This window comes from Nyctibius grandis, chromosome 9, assembly GCF_013368605.1.
Source record: "Nyctibius grandis isolate bNycGra1 chromosome 9, bNycGra1.pri, whole genome shotgun sequence".
In the NCBI taxonomy this organism is placed as follows: domain Eukaryota; kingdom Metazoa; phylum Chordata; class Aves; order Nyctibiiformes; family Nyctibiidae; genus Nyctibius; species Nyctibius grandis.
The window spans coordinates 32,792,659-32,814,047 of NC_090666.1; the positions used below are offsets into that span (position 1 = coordinate 32,792,659).

General features: G+C 42.1%; 1 protein-coding gene across 1 annotated transcript in view; it reads left to right on the forward strand.

Moving 5' to 3' along the window:
• Positions 1-21,389, forward strand: part of KALRN (kalirin RhoGEF kinase) — a 526,387-nt gene that overhangs the window by 478,145 nt on the left and 26,853 nt on the right. Inside the window, 11 exon segments of the mRNA XM_068408148.1 lie at positions 680-749; positions 1,320-1,406; positions 2,181-2,273; positions 3,333-3,383; positions 3,727-3,804; positions 4,725-4,910; positions 8,461-8,632; positions 13,019-13,257; positions 14,161-14,408; positions 17,592-17,715; positions 19,060-19,119. Of these exon segments, the coding sequence (XP_068264249.1) occupies positions 680-749; positions 1,320-1,406; positions 2,181-2,273; positions 3,333-3,383; positions 3,727-3,804; positions 4,725-4,910; positions 8,461-8,632; positions 13,019-13,257; positions 14,161-14,408; positions 17,592-17,715; positions 19,060-19,119 (1,408 nt within the window).

Sequence of the window (21,389 nt, forward strand, 5' to 3'; positions counted from 1 at the left end):
TTGCCTGCCAGTTACAAAAACCTACCAGGATTTCTAAAGTTTAGTTTAGCTGCTTTAATCTCACTTTTAGGCATGCCAGTATATTCTTGGTAAGGGCATTCAAGCTAGAATGAATGACCTTCCCAAAGCTGCAGGTCCAGATAGAGACAATGTTTATGAATTACTATTGCTATTATGCATTAATAGAGAGAGAAACAGCGAAAACGAGAACATACCAAAACTCCACCAGCAAAAACGTGTTGATTTGTTTATTCAAGTGGAAACTTCTGCATCTCTTTCATATTGACCAGTACTCCAAATCTGCTTGTGCAACTGAGAACTCCTGGTAAAGCTTCAGTTGAATTTTCTAAGTGTTTTGGTATATGGAAAAGTTTTATTTCGGGAGTTCTCAGTGAAGCAAAGCAACTTGTGCAATTAGGTAGTAATTGGCACTTTTTAAAAATTAAAACCACTGTAATAGTAAAGAGCAGCAGATAGTTTGCAAGACAAGACCTCCATATTTCACAGCTTTCATCTAATGTTTTAGAAATGCCACCATTAAGGGCTGAAGCCAAGCTTACCTTTTCATTTAGAATTGAATACTATAGCTAAAATTACATTGATGTATCTGAAGGATGACTAGTTTGCTGCTGGGATGACCTGAAGAAGTGTTCTGAAATCTGGATATCCTTTCTTTCAGCTTTTTCCTGGCTGAACTGGAAAAATGTCTTCAAGAGCCTGACCGTTTAGCACAGCTTTTTATTAAGCATGTAAGTTTTATATTGTTACCTCTCTCTAGTATAATCATCATTTAGGGTGTGATGACTCCAAAAACATCTATTTGTGTCAGCTTGATACTTTTACATGTCTAGACCTAATTTAAATGTGAAGTAGCCTTATAGTTACGCATCTTCAGTGAGCAGCTGGATTGAACTAAAGCATTAATCATTGCCTTCTTCAGACTTCTTATTTTGGGGGCAAAATTGGTGTGGCCAAAAACATCTGCCAAAATATAATTATGCAGGTACTTGCCAACTGCTACGATTGACAAGTCCATGTGATATTAGCTAGAGCAGAACACTGTAGCAAATTTCAGACCCACCAGTTCAGGGACGACATTTCTAACTGATTACCCCCATGGAAACCTTCCCTTGCATAAGGTGCAGAAGTGGAGAACAGAACCAGTGATCAACTTTCCTACTTCAGCAAACTAAATCTTTGATTAAACCAAAAATAAGGAAGACCAAGCAGAACATCATAGCAACTTTCTGCCAGCTTTTAATGCAGAACAGAATGGTAGCCAACATCTCACCAGGCTGCTGTGCATCTTGCTTTCACAGGAGCGGCGATTACACATGTATGTGGTATATTGCCAAAACAAGCCACGATCTGAATATATAGTAGCTGAGTATGAGGCATACTTTGAGGTAAGCATGGCTCATTATACATTCCTGCTACATACAGCTGTGAGTCCTAGTCAAGTTGACTATTGTGTGATCTGTGGGGTTTGTCTAAAACAAATTCTAGAGGATTTTGATACTGCACATGCTGCTAAAGTCTCTGCTACAGGAAAAAAATATTTCATTTATTTCAAATTCTCATGTTGTTAATTTCTAATAAATATTTAATCCAGTACTAACTGTCTGTGGCCCTCAGAGTGCCACAACTGAACTGATTTCTGTCCAAAATAAAATAAGACTTTTTAATCTGTAGTCTACAAACAGGGGAGGAGGTAAACATCATTGGAGCTGGGTAGCGCCTCTCATAAATCCCCAATAACTTTGTCTGTTTCAAGGGGACTAGACACATGTAGATATGCATGTGAAAGGAGCTTGTTTAACAAGTGAAAGATGTTTTGCTTCACCCAAGGGCATGAAGCACGCTCTGCAGGACTTGTTTGTGAGCTAATCCCCGCTGCAGTGGGAAGAGCGGTCTCCAGACCATGCAATCCTGCCCAGTCAGCTCAAAGGGGGAAGGGATCCTGTGCTTTCCAACGCCTTCCAGCTCAGTCATGACTTTTACCCAGTCCTTGCCTAAATAGGATATGCTAGATTTTTAAATCCTGTGAAATTCCCTCTTGCAAACAAAAGATTAAGAACAGACCAACTTTCTGTGGAAATAAGTCTCTGCTGAGACGTTCTATCATGTTCTCTGTCTTCCTCTGTGATTGTTTGCAATTGTTTTTAATCCTCAATTTTTAGGAGGTTCAACAGGAAATAAGCCAACGGCTAACCATCAGTGACTTTCTGATCAAACCCATTCAAAGAATAACTAAATACCAGCTTCTTCTCAAGGTGAGTGGAAAGATACAGTCTGCATCTTGCATTAGCTGCTGTTATTTTAAATCAGACTTAGTTTAATCTGAAGAATAACTTCATCAAATTAAGAGGAAACAGGAGTCTGCTTAGACATGGGCATACAATGACAGAGTCCCATGGAAAATGTCCAGAGAGCAGGAGGGCCACGTCTGTGGGCATAGTTTGCAATTGATGATAATCAAAAGATTTTTTTAAATTTACTATTGGATTTTTTTTTATAGAAGAGTAAATTTCAAATAAGAATTTTCTTCCTCTGAAGTGTCAGAACAAACTTTCATTCAATTTTTTAAAATTACAATAAAGATGCACAGGAGTGTTAATAAAGCCTGTCTTTGGTGCTGAATGGTATATTTCTAATAAACACTGTAGCCTCCATTTCTGAATGTCTCTCTGCAAATTCGCTTGAGAGACTTATTTCCAGAATATTCTGATGTCTGAAAATGTGGGGAGCCCACCGTAATTTTTTTCCCAAGGAGTCTGACCACTCTGGCTTCTGCTGCCTTTATCCACAATGCCAATCACTCAGCATTTCTGAAAATTCATCCCTAGGGGTCTCAAGCTAATATCTAAAATTAGGTGTGTCTGAGCCATACCCTGTAATCTCCAGCAGTACCAGGGCTCTGAGATGGTTTCTTCTCTTTTTTGAACTAGGCTGAAGCAGGCTGCCTTCAGCCACAGTTTGGTAATTGCACACTTGCAAAGAGACAGCAGCATGTTGCCTGAAATGCCAAAAGGAAAAGAAAAATCTTCAAGTGTGTGTGGTCTTGTGGCTTCAGACAGGGACCAAGTCAGCATTCCCAAGGGCTAATCCCAGCTTTGTCTTTTTTCTGTGATGTTTTCAGCGACCATCCACACCCCTTTTCCATATCTATAAAGCGGTTGTAACGTTCAGCAACCTCTGAAGATGAATTTATTCATATTGGCAAGTTCCTTCTCAGAAAATCACATGCTAAATATGCTTTTTCTCTTTCAAACTGGCATCTTTTGTCTTCTCTTTCTGAAGTGCCTTAATGCAAACCTTTCTGCCTTCTCCAGGACTTCCTGAGGTACAGTGAAAAAGCTGGCCTGGAGTGCTCTGATATAGAGGTACGTTTTCATGTCCTGGACAATAGTGCTGTGCTGTCTAATGGCACTTTGTACGGAGGAATGAAAACCCCAGTTTTCCTTTGACAATAGCTGAAGATCCCGCTGGTATTCTAAATGTGGTATTTCTCTTAGCTTAAGTCAGAAGCAAAAGATGAAGGCACAGTCCTGCATTGTAGGTGCACCATCCTCTTTTAGACATTACCATACATCTTCAGTGCGTGAGGGGCCTCACCATGAATAACTGCTAGCTGTGATCATGCTATTAAAGTTCATTATTTGACACTTTGCTTTTAGCAACCCTCTGATTCTCTTGTAACAATACAACATCATTTTTCCTTAACAGAAAGCAGTTGAATTAATGTGCCTTGTACCGAAACGTTGCAATGATATGATGAACCTGGGTCGCCTCCAAGGCTTTGAGGTATGCATTTGCATTCTGCTTATAATAACATCTAGGCAAGGAAAAGTATTTTGTCTTTCTATGATTGTCTCTATAATCTGCCCTACTCCAGGCTGTTTATCTACTGCTTGTTCTTCTCCAGTGCTGAGCTCTGCATGCTTTGGTGAGGTTTTTGAAGGTGGGAGTGATATACCTCTCACTCTAAACTTGTGACAATCTGTCTATTGTTTCTTCAAAATGTGAGTTCTGTAAAAGCTTCTGCAAGTTTAAGTTACACTTCTTGTATCTATTGCCAGAGCAAAATAAGCAGGGATCCAGAATGCTCTGCCTGTTACTAAGGTCACCTAGCATTAACATGTTAACAGCTCCCTTCGAGTTTGGCAGCCTCCAGGAGGGGACATGTGAGTTATAACCCCACAGGTTACAGCTTGTGGTTTGTAACTAAGCCATGTAGACTTTGGCAGTCCTGGTGAGATGTCTTATCTCCAAAATGAAGTCAAGTTTGTCTTACCATCTTATGCATCGTAGCATTCCTGCCAACAGGTAGGTCCTGGTTTTTTGCACCTTCAGAGGTGTTGTGTCACTGCCTACTGGCTTAAAGGGTGATGGAGAACTCATGACTAGAGGGAATCCAAGGCTCTACAATAACAAACTACATATAGGAACAGTGTTTGAAATTAAATACAAAACAGTCTTCTCGAGACCTCTTGCTTTTGGTTTCATATGCACAATTAGTGGCAATGAGAACAAAGAAAACCTGTTATTTTCCTTAAACTGAGCTCCTGATTAACAAGATTGCTGCTTTGGTAACTTAGAGGGGATATGTCTCACATGAATTCAGTGCTGCCTGGAAAACTTGGCCTGCATGAAACATAGCAGATTGTCTCGTGGGATCATGGTGGGTCAGGGTTTGTAATGTTCGTGCCTTGTCTGCTTCTTAGGGCAAGCTGACAGCTCAAGGCAAGCTGCTGCAGCAGGACACCTTCTATGTGACGGAGCAGGATTCTGGAGTTCAGTCTCGACCGAAGGAGCGTAGGGTGTTTCTCTTTGAGCAAATAGTTATCTTCAGTGAACTCCTTAGAAAAGGCTCTTTAACGCCAGGCTACATGTTCAAGAAAAGCATAAAGGTAAGAAACAGAGAGGAAGAGGCATATTCTGGTCATGTAAGGGAATCTTACCAATTTTCTATACTGTGAGACTGGTCCATCCTGTCATAGGTGGACAACAATTTGCAGAAAACATTTGCATCTACTTTTCAGTGGATCAGAAGCCTTAGAGTTTATTCAGAGATGGTAATTTCCTGGGTATTTTTTACTGGGTAATTTTTACAAGGAACACAGCCAGGGCAGGATCTCTGTCATTTATGGCTCTGAGTTAGCACATATCGCTACAAAGCCTGCAGTAGTTAAATAAAGTATACAATAGTTGCTTTTAAGCAGTATCATAAAAGGTGGGGGAAGGTGTAGTATCCAAAACAGTCATCTTAGGACAAACCGTAAGTCAATATTAAGTCTCTGTGTGACATTACTGGAAATACCCTCCCTAATGGAGGGAAGGCTCTTAGTACAAATGCGAATGTTGCAAGAAAACAGAACTATTTCAAAAACAAACAAAAATACACACAGTTCTAATAGTGCAGCTATGAGGAATTATAAAACCAGCTTAACTATAAAGAAAGTTTTAGGAAATTAATTTTGGTTTTAAATAATCTTTCCAGATTACGGGGTTGGGACTAAAAGTAAAAACTGAAAGTAACCAGGGAAAATACTTATTTGGTTATTTGTTTGTTTAAGGGGTTTTATGCTTGTTTAACAAATGCAAAGTAAACCTCTGAAATGGTAAGTGAAGGTGAATGAAAGGTACACCTCTCCTGGTAGAACAGCCTTTGCTGTGCCTGCAGAAAGAGCAAAGTCACTGGTTCATTTGAATGTCTCGATCGTTCCAAGCTGAGAAACCAGTCTGGGATTGATTTGCTTTTCAAAGATACATGTTAAAAAGAGATGTGGGAAAATGCATTGTGATTGCTCTAAATTTTAAATGGTACATTAATATGAAATAGAAGAGAACAATATCATGTGAAATAATGTATATTAACCATATAACTAAACAAATTAAGATAAACAGCATATTTACTGAAATGAAAGCATCTTCTTGGCTGACAGAAACTGCAGCATTTACTGAAAAGCCTATATCCATTTGCAAAGCAGTGTATTTCATAGTCTCCAACCAAATAATAAGCTATAAAGGAAAAACCTAAAATGTACAAATAAACAGTCATCTTGATTTAGATGATCAGCTTTGATTTTATCTTATTGCTGATTTAAATCATTATTAAAGTTGGAGATGGAAATAACATGAATCATTTTTACTTCAGTTTATTGTATGTATAACAATGAGGCTTTTATCTGCAGGAAACAATTCCTGAATTGTAGATAAAGAGAGAAAAATAAATCTCTCCTAATGTCAATAAAATTAGCTTGCCTCAAGGGTATGAGTTGCTTTTCTAGTTAAACAGCCTGTGAACGTAATGCTGTTCCCACTGCTTGAGTCTTAAAATTTTTGTGTGATAATTTTCCAGTCCCTCTTTTCTTCCACTTGGCAAACAGCTCATTCTCCTGTTGAGTGCCTACAGCGAGTGTGGGACCTCCTGTGGCTCCATGTGCATCTCCCCCACCGCAGTGTGGAGTCTGTGTGCCGGCAGCTCTCACACCCTGCCTCCCAACTTCTGCCTGCTTTTGCCTTTCTCTCGTGCTTTCCCACAGAGATGAGCTGTGGCCCACAGCAGAGTGGGAGCATCCCTGCCTCTCTGTGCCATGGGTATCCTCACCTTGCAGTGCAGCTTCAGCCTGAGCCGGGTGGTTCCCCAGTGAGAGGCACTTTGTCCAAAGGTGTCACATAAACAGGCTGCCTCAGCGCCCGTCTTTCACAACCCTGCCCTAAGTGGGCATACAGAAATTGCATCTGATCTGAGTTCATGAGCTGGATTTTCAGGAGACTTTACACTGTCATCTAGGACCAAGTTTCTCTGACCTTGGTTCGAGTGCTGACAAGATTCTGCTGGGCAGGTTGAATCCATCTTTGCACCAGTTACCAGGACTGACCAGCCATCTTTGGCTAGCTTTGATACCATCTGCGGTCATGGTTGTCCAGTTCTCTGGGAGACACTCCCTGAGAGCTGTAGGCAGTCTCCCTGCTGGTCACATCCTCCCACACAGCAGAAGGACCTAGCCAGCACCGGAGATCCCATGTCTTTGCTCTTGTCTTTCCTCTGTGTCACAGACACTGCTGAGCACTGATGTCTCTCCGTTAGAGTAAGAAGTGCATATGACTTCAAATGCAGCTGTTCTGGTCTCTCAGGGAGATGAGACTCCTAAATATTGTTCTCCAAGGTCTGTCACACTCAGACTGTGATAGAAGCTTCATCACGATGTCCTACATTAGCGAAGAACCCTTCTTTATGCAGTGAGGTAGTTAGCGTTCAGAAATAGCACATCTCTTCTTGGATACTTCTCAGTTGGATACCTTTCAGACTCTCAAAATACCTAAGTGGGTAACCTTGGCAAATGCATCTCCCTGAGACACAAATAGGAGGCTGGGGACTCTGACCTACAAGTCTTTTTCCTAGAGTCATACTAGGATTGACTTGCTTGCTTTGGCTATCAACCAGAGGAGCAAGAGCTCGGAACAAGAGGAAGAGCACTGACCAGGCTCACTGTTCATCCTTTTCCTTGTCCCCATGTCAGAGGAGTTCCTGCCTGTCCCTATAACTTCACAGGGACCCCCAGAAGAGAAGGAAGAGGCTCCTTCCGTCTTGCAGTTTGAATGCTGGACAGTATTCAGATGTGGAGTGGATCTTTCCATACCTTGACAGATATTCAGAGCACTTGGAGATAGACTTCTTCCAGAGGGACGTTATTGCCTTAGTCTTCAGAGCCGTCTACTTTTGAAATGAAGACTCTCTCTCTCTTTTTTTGAAAGGCTATGCCAACTTATTCTTGTTTGCTATCATAGATATAAGTAGCTCAGGAAAAGTTAAAGTTATGGGTACACTTAAACAGAAGCCTCAAATGGGCAAGAGAGCAGCCGAAATTGCCATCCATGAGGTTTCCAGAAAGAGTATCTGTGACTACAGTCAAGTGAAGTGACTGTGCACAGATGACAATGTAATCTGCTAGAAATAAGAAGATCTGTTGGAGTATCAGGGGAGGATTGCTCTTTTTTTTCGGTATATCCCTGTGCACCATCCATTCCATTTTTAAAATACTCTAATGACTGAGACTTTCTTTCCCGTGGAGGACAAGAAATGTAAACACTTATTTAAATTGGAGGAACGATAGACTTTATTAACATCTTAATAGGAATATCTTAACTCTATTTACAGGTTACAGTAAATTTTTAGCATATCAGTCAGGTCTATATTACCTTAAAATAGAAGCTGTAATTCAAGACAAGGCAGGCGGATGTCTGGTACATCTGTCAGAGCTTTATTAAGCATCGTATTTAAGCTTAAGATTTATCTGCCTAAATCTAGATGAGGCAAGTTCTTCTGATTATGATCTGACAGTCTGCTATCGGACTCAGTTATTTTCAGGAACTTTTCACAACAATTTTATTCTGATTCTTGAGTAATGTTAACTCATGCTCCATGTAACACATGCTTACCTTGGCTTGTTTCAGATGAACTACCTTATCATTGAAGAAAACGTGGAGAATGATCCCTGCAAGTTTGCTCTAATGAGCCGGGAAACATCAGAGAGAGTCATTTTACAGGCAGCTAATCCAGAAATTCAACAAGCTTGGGTACAGGACATCAACCAGGTCCTGGACACACAAAGAGATTTCCTAAATGGTATGTACATGGTCTTCCCACTGTTTCCCAAACTGTGACACTAACTGGGATTTAGAATCTTTGTGTCTTTGTTCCCTCTATGAGAAAAACATTCAAAAACTTCTTTCATAAGGAAAATCCTAAGGAGAAAAACTGGAGCCCAGTCTGCCTGTCATTAAGCAGTGGGTCAAGTGGTATTCACAGAGTACGTGGGAAAAAGTCCTCATAATTTACAGCTGGTCTTTGAAAAGAGACCACCTCAGTGCCACTGTATAGAGGTCTCTGTCCTGCATGCCAGTCTTCTGGTGGGAAGGTGAAGAATGGGAGAAGGGCCAGGCAAGCTTGATCTGAACTGCTGTGTGGCCCTGGAGCCCACCCTGAGAAGCTGCTGGAGCCTCATCTTGCTTAAAAGACTGCAGGTCACTCTGGCCTGGCTCCATTAGCAGCACCTCATGGACTGTTTTTGGCAGCCTTGCTTGAACAGGTGGTGGGTCTCTGTACAGTTGCCCTGCATGTATCAGTCAGGTTCATGTTCAGGTCTCAAATCCCTCCATCAGTGATGTGCCTTTGGTAGTACTTTTGTGCAAGATCTTTTAAAAATGCTGGGGTTTGCAGGGCTGTGTTGCCTGGTGCTTTCCATTCTACAGGAAGATTTTAAATCTAATCCCTTCCCAAGACCGCGTCAGGTTGCCATTGTATCTGTACAGTATCTGCCACTTAGTCAGAGCAAGCCTTATCCCCAGGAACCTCCTATTCAACATCACCATGTGCTACAAGCTGAGGACATGATGTGGGATGAAGGCTGCCTCACCATCCACCCACTTACAGGTCCAAACTCTGCAGGGCAGCAGCTGCTTTCAGCAAAAACTGAAAGAGGGGGCAAGGAAAAATCTGGGCTTGCTTCTCCTAGGAACCGTGGGAGCTGTACATGAACAGGGGCCTTCCCAAAATGTCAGCTTTGCTTTAGGAATAGATGTGGAGTGGTTTGAAATAATATTTCAAATTAAAGCTGTGTTTCTGAAAAGAAAACCCAAAAACCACACACTATAAACAAAAGTGTGGATTTTTAAAAGAGAGAGGAATCAAATTCAGTTAACAATTTTAGCTTGTTCTTGCTCATGATTGGGTGAGGGAAAGAAGGGGAACGAGGATGAGAGGAAAAATTTAAAAATAGTATCTCTTTGTTTGTAAGCAGCAAAGTGGGAATCATTACTTTGGAAGCTTCCAAAATTGTTTTGTACTATTCATTTCAAAACAGCTTTTTTTTTTTTTTTTAATGGAGCTTATATTAGAAAAGAGTTCTATATTTAGAAACAATACATGCTCAATAAAGAATCTTATTTGCTTGAATCAAAATGTTCTGGCTTAGCACAATCTGTTAGCTTGTTTGATTTTGGGTTTTGGTGTTCTGTTTTGTGGATTTTTTGTTGCAAAATCTGAAGAGGCTCTTTCAGTTCACATCAAAACAAAGGTTCCCTTTTCTTCAATGTGGAGGTTTTGTAGTCCTTCTAAAATTTTCATTTAGCTTAGTTTTACTTTTCAAAAGTTAACTGGGAAAGGGTTACAGGCAAAAGCGGTTTGTGACAGTTCAAAAACTATGGCTGAGCGGAGAAGCGAAACTGTGTTTAACACGTGATTCCAAAACTTGATATTGGATTTTCGTGACTTGGCATTGTGAAAGGGCCTGGTACAACCGCTGTAAACTGATTCCTTAAGTACATGGGTGAGATGAGCAGTCTGAGTTCTTCGGTTTGACCAGTGGGTACCAAAACTTGCCGGCTTTGTGTCGATTAAGTTGGCTTTGAATGAGGGCTTATTGGAATAAAAATAAGTTCTAGTAATGGTTAGCTACAGAAATTTTTTTTAACCTTGTGAGAACTCCACAGACACTACTGCAGGGGTTTCTGTCCCTTCCACATCTTTCTTTCTTATTATTTTATTTTTTATATATTCTCTCCTATCCTCCCAGGACTTGCTGCCCTGTGAGCCCCTTTTTCTACTGAAGCATCTTCATAGCCCCTATTTAGCCTGTCTTCTGTGAGGCCAGTGAGGAATTTGGTGGGTTAGGAACATATCCATATCTCTAAAGGTAGAAGGAAAAATAGATTTATATTGAAACACAGGCTTAAGGATTTACTTTAAACCTATAAATAAGATCCAAGAAAATTATATTGTATCCAGTAGAGCCTGTCCAGTCCAGAATAATTTAAGTGGCTTTTAGAATGTAATCTTATTGAGGCTGACTAATCTTCAAATACGTTCTTTAGCTTTTCATTTCATTAAAGCGGATGTTTTCTGTCTTTAAAATCATATTAAATCCACACTGAGCCAATGCTGTGTAAACTTAATAACAAAATATTCCCTGTGAGTTCTTGCCCAAGCTGTCTCTGATTTTCTCTCTTCAACAGGGAAGCCCTAAAGAGTATGGGGTTATGTACAGAGCATAGAATTTGCATCCACAGTTCATAAATGTAAAACTTGGTGCAATTACACTGTAATATTCAAGCTTTTCATATTTTTCCTCGGAAAAGCAAAAGCTGCTGAGCTTGAGAAACAGACTGCGCACCAAATGATTGGCTATAGTGACTGTTCTTTTGTTTTGCTTTAAGCAGCAAGCTGTAAAGAAAATATGTCACTGATGAATATATTTCATAAGGAAAACACCATTGACCTGTACCTCTTTTTTAATCATGTTTGCGGGGGGGGTTTGAGAGAGAAAGAGAAAGCACGCAGGTATGTGGACATTGGTAGTTGCCAGAAGCCTGTAAGGATACTAACAGATGTGAACAGGGGGGCTGGAAGCCAGCATTGCTGTGATAGTTAACGGTGAGAATTAGTAAGTCACAAGTGGCACTCAACTAAATACCCTTTAAAAGCACTGAGTAGCATAGATTATTTCGAGATAGATTGATTAAGTTTCATTCAGCTCTTACTGATAAAGACCTTGCAGCCTAATCTACTGTATATACTAGAAAAAATGTTCACTGTCAAAAGTCATTGTCAAAGTTCTCCCCAACCTTCCTCCTACTCATGGCTGATCTGCAGCAGGACTAACCCAATTTTCAGCTGCAGTTGAGGTAAGCGAGTGAAAACTGGTAGTCCACTGTGGCATAAATACAAATCACTTCTGTGACAAGGGTCACTGTGTAAGTTTTGGAGTCAAAGTAACTTTCCAGATTGCTACAGATCTATGTTTGTGTCCTTTTGAAGAAAAATAGTGATCTGGCATCCTCCTGGATTTTTTTTTTTAGTGTCTTGTTCTTTCATGTTAAGTGATTTCTTGTTGGAGTAGTCCTGCCTTTCTCAGAAGGGGAATGCTAGAGAGTATGCTGTGGTGGTGCTGAGCCTTTCTGTTTTTCTTTCCTTTTCCTTTGTTGGGAAAGACATTCCTTCTGTTGTGGTTCCCTGGTTGGGCTGTTGCTGTGACATTGTGTCCTCCGTCTGCCTCTTGCTAGACTAGTCTCTCTGCATTCCAGGAGGTTTAGTCTGATGCATGTATATGGTATTAACTGACTATAAATCATCCATTAAAGCCACATGACATGCAAAAAACCAAACCCATAGGTCTGGGGATGGTAGTCTGAGCCCAGCAAATCTGTTTCCTTTCCCATTCACTGTGAGTCCCCGCCCTGATCCCTTTTCCTCCAAACATAACAAATTCTTTAGTTCTTTACCATCTGGCATTTTTATCCTTCCTTTTCCCAGTGTAAGCTCTCTCCATGACTATGAAATGTACACTCTCACAAACAGACTTTTTTTTAAGGCTTGTGAAGCTGTTCAATGTTGCTTGTGTTATTTTTCTGGAGAGGTCTGGACTGCTGGGATTAGTTGTCTTTGAGCCGTCTGTATGTCCTCACTTGCTGGTCATTTCCTGCGATTTCCTTGAACCAATGTAGTTAATATAGAAAGACACAGAGAGACAAGTTGCAGTGCATCATGTCTGAGGAGTATTTAGTAGTCATACTCCCTTGGGAATATGCAAATGAGATTTACGGGTCTTGACCTGTTGTTTTCTGATGATAGCAAAATCCACTGGAAATGAGCTGTGCATCTCTTATCAGGCTTTTATTTATTTTGACTACAGGAGGGTGATTAATTTGTGCAATTTCAAAGCAAAATTAATGCAATTATGTGTGCAATGAGTGGCAAATATTTTAGCCCACTGCGCTGGTTAGAGAAGCTGTTCTTCACAGTAGCATGGAGTGCTGTGTTCGGTTCACGCACAGTATAACGTAACACGCTTGCGTCCTGTCTAGCCATGAATCTGTGTGCTTCATGGGTGGCACCTCCTGTTCCTGTTTGGTTTGCAGCTTATGTGTCTGTTCTGATTGAACCACCCCACACACTCTCTGCAGCCCTTTGCGATGTCATTGAAAGCACTTAGCTAATTCATGTCCTCTTTTGCAGCGCTACAGTCTCCTATAGAGTACCAACGCAAAGAAAGTAGCTCAGCGGTGCTGAGGCCCCAGGCCAGTAGGGTCCCTCAGCCCAACACCAGACCCTATTCTTCTGTTCCAGTAGGGTCTGAGAAGCCTTTGAAGGCTACAAGCCGTAACCCATCTCTCCCACCCCTGAAGATATCTACCTCCAACGGCAGCACAGGGTATGAACACTCACAGCCCGGAGACAAGTATGAACAAAGCAAGGTACTGAGCTCACCTGATAAAACATGATTTCATAGCCCATTTCTTATACCATAGATGATCTGTGAAGTTAGCTTTAATTATCAGCTAACCAGGTCAACAGGAATCAACACACTGAAGCAATGCATGTGTAAAAATGTGATTTGGGGATTAAACAGAGACTGCGAAAGCTCTGGCATCCAAGCGGGTGGCACTTCAGCGGGAAATGGAGACAGGGCCTGACCCTGGAGCACTGATCCCAGTGTTTTTTGGGGGCACTGTGTTTGCACACCTGGTGAACTGACTATCCATTTGCAGTACCAGCAGGCAGCAATATTCAGGCTTCCCTAATACCCATTAACCACCCATTTCCTGAAGAGGTCTACTCTGACGGTATAGAAGAATTAGACCTTTTCCCATGTAACAGCTCGCAGGGTGCCAGTTTGAAGGTTATAATTTGGGTGCATGTGCACTGCACACAAACCACCGGAGTTAGTAACCATCAGCGGTGTTTGGACCCTGCTGCTGGCTGCGGTTGACCAAAGCCACTTTGCAGTATGACCTCTATTTAAGATCATGAGATGTGTGAGTATTCATTCGGCTTCTAACGTTGAGCCTTTGTTGGTCTTTCCCCCCATTTGGCTCAGCACAGATGGTTCATCTGTAACACCATACAAATAAGAACGTGGCTGGGGCACCATCACTAGCAGCTGTGAAATCTAGTATGAAATAGGAGGCTGGTTTGTATCAAATTACTGCCACCTTTCAGATCCTTAAAATCCTTTTCTACCGATGTGAACTTTAAGTGTTTTTTATCTTTTTCCCTGGCACAGTTAGGCTGGAAATGAAGCGGTGGGATCACTGCCGGAAAAGGCAGGCTCCTCCGTGCCGCCTGCTCACCGGTTTCTGTTGTGTCCGTTTTCACAGACTGATTTGGGAGGGTGCAATGGGACCTCTTCCATGGTGGTGATTAAAGATTACTATGCACTGAAGGAGAATGAGATCTGTGTCAATCAAGGAGAGGTGGTTCAGATCCTTGCTGTCAACCAGCAGAACATGTTCCTGGTGTACCAGCCTGCAAACGACCACTCTCCAGCCGCTGAAGGATGGATCCCCGGCAATATCTTGGCTCCCCTCACTAAATCCACTACAGATAATAGCGACGGAAGCATCAAGTAAGTGCCATGTTGGCTTCGCTGGGAGCACTATGTGGATTTTTTGAGGAAAAAAAAAAAAAAAAAAAAAAAAAACAAAATGAAATGTAGGGAATTCCTGCTGATTTTTACCTACAGTGCCATTGGAACAAGCTGAGTGGTCAATCCGCAGCGTCGGGGCAGCCATGGTGGATAGCTCGGGTTTTGCTTATTTTCATTTTATGGGGTTTTTGTTTATACTTTGGAGAGAAATAAAACCATAGATGGTTACGTTTTACGTTACACCATTTTACACCAACATGGACCTGCTTGGACTGGACTTATATTTATGTTGTATTAAGTTACTAATCTATCTATTGGTTATAACAGCATCTAGCAAAAAAAAACCCCACAAAAAATCCAGGCCCTGTGTTGGACTGAGGTTTGCTTCTCAAGGAGGAGAGATTTTATTGTCTATGGCAATTTCCTTGTACAGCTTGTATCTTTTTTTATTTTGTTTTGGTTTGGTTTTCTTTTCTGTTCGCAGTAACTTTTGTAATATATTTTTTGGTTTGCAAGACCCCCATCCAAGTACATTCCTGTATAAAGTATTTTGCACTATTTAAAAAAAAAAAAAAAGAAACAAACTCATATTGATGAAGTCAGGTTGTGCAATATAATGGATAGTCGCAATGTTCATCATTGTACCTGTAATGTAACTAATTTTAAATGTACTATTTTAAGTATGTAAAATAAATTTTCACCATGAGTATGTTTTAATGAGGTAAAAGAACTAGTTTGACCCTTTTTTGGTTTTGTTTTGTTTTTGTTTTTTTTTTGTTTATAACATTCTGTTGCTTATTTAACAAATGTGTGGATATATATTTTTCTTTTCTGATTTTTAGAAATTTGTCAGTCTGAAATGACTAATGCAAGAAAGTGTTTTTTTGGTATTAAATACAGAAGGTACAACCCTCTTTTCAGTAATACCTGTTGATTTCTTTTAACATCTGAAATGACTAGATGGTAATGCATGACGTATGCTACAAATGGTGTTACCTTACACGAGTACCTCGAGGAGCAGAATTGAACACAAGGAAAGGTTTTGTGATAGATTCCCTAAAAAGAACAATTTGATCTCTGCTGCAGCTTCAGTTAAGAAAAATGATGACTTCACCTGTCAGTCAGTAATGAATGCTACTGTGAATTGCATGTTAAGCCAAAGGAATTGCTTAGCACGTCTCTTGCACATCCGCCACGGCCATTCCCGGGTTCCTCTCTAACCACGATATGCAACCACTTGCCCTTACCTCCATCCATGGCACCAGGCTCCTGGTGAGGACTCTGATTTCATGGCAGCTGTACAGTCAAATTCTGTGTCAAATTATGTACTTGGATGAATTGTGGCCAGGAAGGCATAACAAAATTGAAAGACACATGCATTGCACTTCCCTCTTTCTCACTGCAGTGAGATTTAAAGTCTTGAATCATGTTTTCAGACTCAAACAGCTAAAACAACCCTGAAACCAAAAAGATGCTTGAATAATAGTAGTCCTATGGGTAAAAAACAACCTGGCGTGGGTGTTATCTTCAGCCCTGTCTAGCCTGCCAGATCATATTGACTAATTAGTATAAGAAATAAAACTGTTTCTTCTGTTGACAAATACTGTGTACAAAATACGTGGTCGATCCAGTAGTGTTGGCACCATGTATTATTCACCCATAGGTCAGGGACTCCACCAGCCATGTCCTTGACTCTTACCATATCTTAAACGAAAATGTAAGAGTCCTGAAGTGTTGGATAACTTCCCCTGCTCTGCACATCTGATTTGGACATCCTCCAGAAACGCCCCAATATCAGACAGCATTTACTGTCTGGCTGAGATGTGCAGGGTGCTCTGGTGCTCCTTGTGCTCAAACGTGACTGCCCGGGCCAGCTGTTTGCAGTGCAGACACTCATCCTGGTTGCAAAAACAGTCGATGCAACCCAGTTCAGTCTTGTGACAGTGCAGGCAGCTGTTGGGAGGCCGTTAGTTTTCTTTTTTTTTAATTTAGCTATTGTAAGTATAACCAAAACCCACTTAGGAATCAGAGCGTTCACGGGGGAGCGTCGGCTGTGCGGGGCATCCTTTGGGTCCTACCTTGCTAACATACCTGCGTTTTATTGGCATCGCAGGTGAACGTTGGATTACATGCAACTTGCTTTGTAAAATGTATCAAGGTACTGTAGACATGACACATGCCAAACATTGGGCTTGAACATGCAAATCAAATTTGCATGACTTAAAGGTGGGCAGATGCTTTGAACCTGGATCCCACCTCATGACACTGCTGGTTTGAGAGCTTTCTGCTTTGGATAACATACCCCTTCCCACATCCCCCCCACCCTGTCCACTATTTAAACTAAATGAAATCCATATTAAGAAATGTTTTGGGTTTTTTTCTTAATTTTTTATGTCTGCTTTGATATGCAATTTCTGTTGTCAACACGGCATTGCTCTTACAAAGGGTGACTCTCGTTTTTTTCCCAAGAGTAAGGTCATAGGAGCAGTAATGATGGGTGAAAAGTGTACTGGAAATAGTGCCTGCTGTGCTGCTAGCCAAAAGCCATGGGCTGACTGCTGTCCTCTCTAACCGGATTGGCAAAATCGACTGGGAAATTCTTGGTTTTGAGAGGCACAGCATTCTAGGGAATGACTTTGCTCTTGGAAAGTTAATGATGTAGCTCCTGTTTGTTGAGCTGTTCATGTTCTGAGCAACATGTAGGGAGCAACACTTTGAATTTCTTAATTTTTTTTTAATTTGCTCACTGAATAATCTATTAAGACCATTCTCCTGTATTTACATTTGTTTCACTGCTTTTAACCAACAAGACTCAGGACCAAATTGACCTTTTAACTGTAGCAAAAATAAAATAAATCTCTATTTGTGGCAATGAAAGGTAAAGTCCCTGAAGCCAGATGATCAATTTCTAGTTGCCTGCTTCCATCGTGGGCATTTTTTTTCCTGCTCCATGCATTTAAACAGCAAGTGTGGCACAACATCTGCTTTGGTTTGGTTTTTAACTTCAACTCTCATTGCTCAGATGGAGATAGGCGTATTGCCTGTGGCTTTCCCCTTCTAGGGAATTGCAGTAATCGCAAATGTGGATGCTGGTTCCCCTTTCCAAATCCTTCCATCCTGCTATGATTTGCCGTTTGATTGCTGCGTTTTTTGGTACAACAGGAAGTCATGTTCATGGCATACCCTGCGCATGAGAAAGCGGGCGGAAAAGGAGAGCAGTGGCAAAAATGAAGCCAATGGGCCACGTAAATCCAAGGATATTCTGGGGAACAAAGTCTCTGTTAAAGTGAGTAAGGCCATCTGAAAGCTGTGTGCTGCTCTCCTGCTTCCCATCCTCTTCACCCGCTATAGCGTCCTCTCCTGAGAGGGAGGGGGTGGCAATTTTGGGTTTGGTTTTGTTTTTTTTTAAGTTTTCTTCCACTTTAGTTATCTTTTTTTTTCTTTTTTTGTAGTATCCATTTTAGCAGGATTTTTGCATGCAAGATAAATGCAGCCTTTGTTTTTCGTTTTCTTTTTCCTGGCATCCCACATGCAAGTAAGTAATCATTGTTAAAAAAAAAACCTATTTATAAGATTAAATAACTGTTCTTAAAATTGGGACAATAGTGATTTTCTGACCTCAGACCTAGCCCGATCTGCAGCTCTACCAGAGGAGCTGCAGCGGTGAGGGAGCCACGGGGTGAACCTGTGGCCCCACTGAAGTTGATGGGTTTTCTTTGGGCCAGTATTTCACCACGTCTTAAGATAAGGGGTTCTCAACCTTGAGATGTTTAAGATTTTATGCCTGGGGAGATGGTCTCAATGACCTTTTTCTTTCCCTATTATCAGACAGGGAAGAGATGCTGACTCGGTCGTGCCAGGAGAGGGTTTCGTGTGTGTCTGTGTGTGTGCGTGTGTCTGTTTCTCTCTCTCTCTCTGCGATCTCCCAGTATGGAAAAGGTTGAGAACTGTGGGGTTAAGCTCCATCTTCTGCTCTGGGTGCCTGACTACTGTGCTCCAATTCAGAGGATCCATCCCTATAAACCGACCACGAGGCCTGCTCAGGACTAGTCTGGGGCTTTCCCTCCCAACAGAGGCAAGAAAACACTGGTGATTTTGACTCAACCAAAGCCCAGCCTTGATTCAGGAAAGCACTTGAGCATGTCCTGTGGATCCACCCCTCTCCAGGAGAGCCTGTGATTAAGTGTTTTCCTTTGCAGAGGCTTTCCCTCTTGTAAACCCAGTGAAATAGCCACGGCATGTGCACAGGGAGGAACCCTGCCTCCGCAGCCTGGGCGCCCCTCGCACCTGCCACACAGCTGCCCTGCAGCCCCGCCATGAGCTGGGGAAGGATCAGGCCCGAGGGAAGCGGTGGCTCCAGCATGGTGGCCACAGAGCTTCCTCCTGTTGCTTCCTCACTGTTTTTACTACCTGAACGACTTGCAGAATACTGCTGCTTCTTTGGCAAAAGCATGTCTTTGCCTTTGCTTCCCTTGGTTTGTTGTTGGTTTGGGTTTTGTTTGGTTTTTTAAGAGTGTTTTCTGTACTGTTACCCGTTTCCATGCTGCTCACAACTCCTGTGCTGCCCTGTCTAACCAATCTCTCTTCTAATCTCTTGTTCTCTTTCTTCCTCTTCATGCTGCCAAACAAGGAGACAAACAGCTCAGAGGAATCAGAGTGTGATGACCTTGACCCCAATACTAGCATGGAGGTAGAGACAATCATCCTTGTGATTTTCTTTTTTCCAAGAACTTGTGCCTGTTTTGAAATGCCTTTGCTCGAAGGGGAGCTGGTGGGTCTGTACCGCTCGTGAACATATGTGCCAATTAAGTGGGAGTCACACAAAGCGCCAATTCTGGTTTTGCCAAGCATTGAACTGGAGTTTGGTCTGCCTTTGTGGTGGGAGCAGTGGAGGAAGCTGAGGAACAAGCTCCTGCTGAGCTGGAGGCTCACCTAGCCACCCCCAGTCGCTGTTTTCCACCTGGGACCTCATGCAATGAAACAATAATGCATGCATGTTCACTGCCAAGAAACATAGCAGCTTTCTATATTAAAAACACCTCTTGCCCTGGCAATACATGGTGAGCTGCTAGTCAGGCTTGTGTTATAAATCACTGGAGCAAATGTTGCACCACAACTAGTGCTTTAAATTATCTAGAAGATCAGAAAAGGCAACTTTTCTTTTTTCTTCTAGCAGAGGGGGAAATTGCAATTCTGTAAAGGTACTGAAGGAGACTGGTGAAACTGGTTGCGTCAATGTACCCGTATTACAGACAAGGCTGATACAGATAGGTGGACCCAAATTATGATACATTATACTACTCTTTTTCCAGTGTGAAGCCACCAGTTCTAGTGGAGTGACTGAGACATGCCCTGTTAAGAGGGCCCGAAGGAGCTTAAAATCATCATAAAGAGTTATATATCTGGTCCAGCTAAGAGATCTTGGGTGGGAGGGATTGCTGATACCCAGTATGAACTAAACAAAAACATCCAGAGGGAGCAGAGCAAGGGTGGGCTCATAAAATGCTCATGAAGCCCTAGAAGAGGCCACGGGGAAGTCTAGTCTGTAAAGGTCTGGGGTATTCACTACTGGAAGCCACAGTGGTTCTCCCTTCCCTTCATTATGGGTGTTTTGATGCTCCTTTTCAAAGGTGTTATGAGAAAGGAACTATATTAAGGCCTTGGGAGCTAAAGTCTTGCAAGGCAAGCTAGTTCCAGTGCCAAAGCCTGGTTCAGGGCTTCATCGGTCTGTTAGACTTTGTGTCTTAGGCTTAAATAATTGTTAAACAGCTGCGCTACCCTGCCATCCCAACCTGCGTGTGCACTGAAAATCAGTATCTCATCTGGTTTTCTTTTCCCTACCCCGTGTGGTACATCCCAGCAGAGCCGCTGGTGAGCTCCCAGGGGAGCTGGAGACAGTGTGACTGGCTGCCCAAGGAAGGGGAAGACCTTGTCCTCACACCTGGCTCAGCTCGTGACCAATTTTATAGACACTGGGAGTGCTGGTAGGAGACTGTGTCCTGGCCATCAGCATTCAGAGGTGCATAAGGCCGTCCCCGTGTCATTAAGGCGGAGTGTCTGTAGCTATTATTACAGCCAGGTAATAACAGGGCAAGTCACTTGGCTTCTCCTACAGGACTGTCAGCCCTGACATCCCTCTTCCTCTTGTCGTGCATGAGAACGTGCACCCCATGCTGGAATAGAGAGCACAGTCTCTAAATGCAAAGTGGACGTATTAATTACTTGGAAATGTCAGTGCAATTTACCTCCAGCCTACTCACTGCACAAGAAGTTGGTAAGCTGATTGTAGTATCCATGACATCCCACAGCTACTGGGGTCTTTCAGATCTGGCTTTGCTTTCTATTTATAAAATACCACATATCTGTTCAGTAGATTCCATATTTCTGAAGCACTTTGCCTTTGCTTTGTTTCAAGGGGCAACACAGACAGAAAAGAAATGTGGAGAACATATATAGTGAGAGCAGGAAACTGAAATTCTGAGTGATTCTTTAAAAGAGCTAAAATGCCATTACTGTGTTTTTGCCTACATAGGGACATGGAGAACTCTTCGTGGCTGTTTCTTTTCTCTGTTTATCAACACGTAATGAAAGTGCATAAGGAGGGCAATGAGATGTTTTCCCCTAGTTTTCTGCTTTGCACAGTTGTTTCACAAAACAGAAGGTGCAAACTCACCTGTTAGGCATGTGAGTAGGTAGGAGCAGTCATTTAAGGAGCATGTGTAGCCTCGTGAGGGATAGGAGTAACCTATATTTAAGACAGATCAGAGACTCCCTTTCCACCTGTCTGTAGCTAATTGCACAGGGACAGGCAGCTCCACTTCTGGGAAGAAGGTGTATGCCCTTGTGAATCAGTAAATATCGTCCACACCCAAGTCTGGGGTCCTGGACAATGACAAGACTAATTGTCCTACAGTTCTGTGTCGTAACGTCTCATGGGGTTTCAATATTGCGTAAGGGATC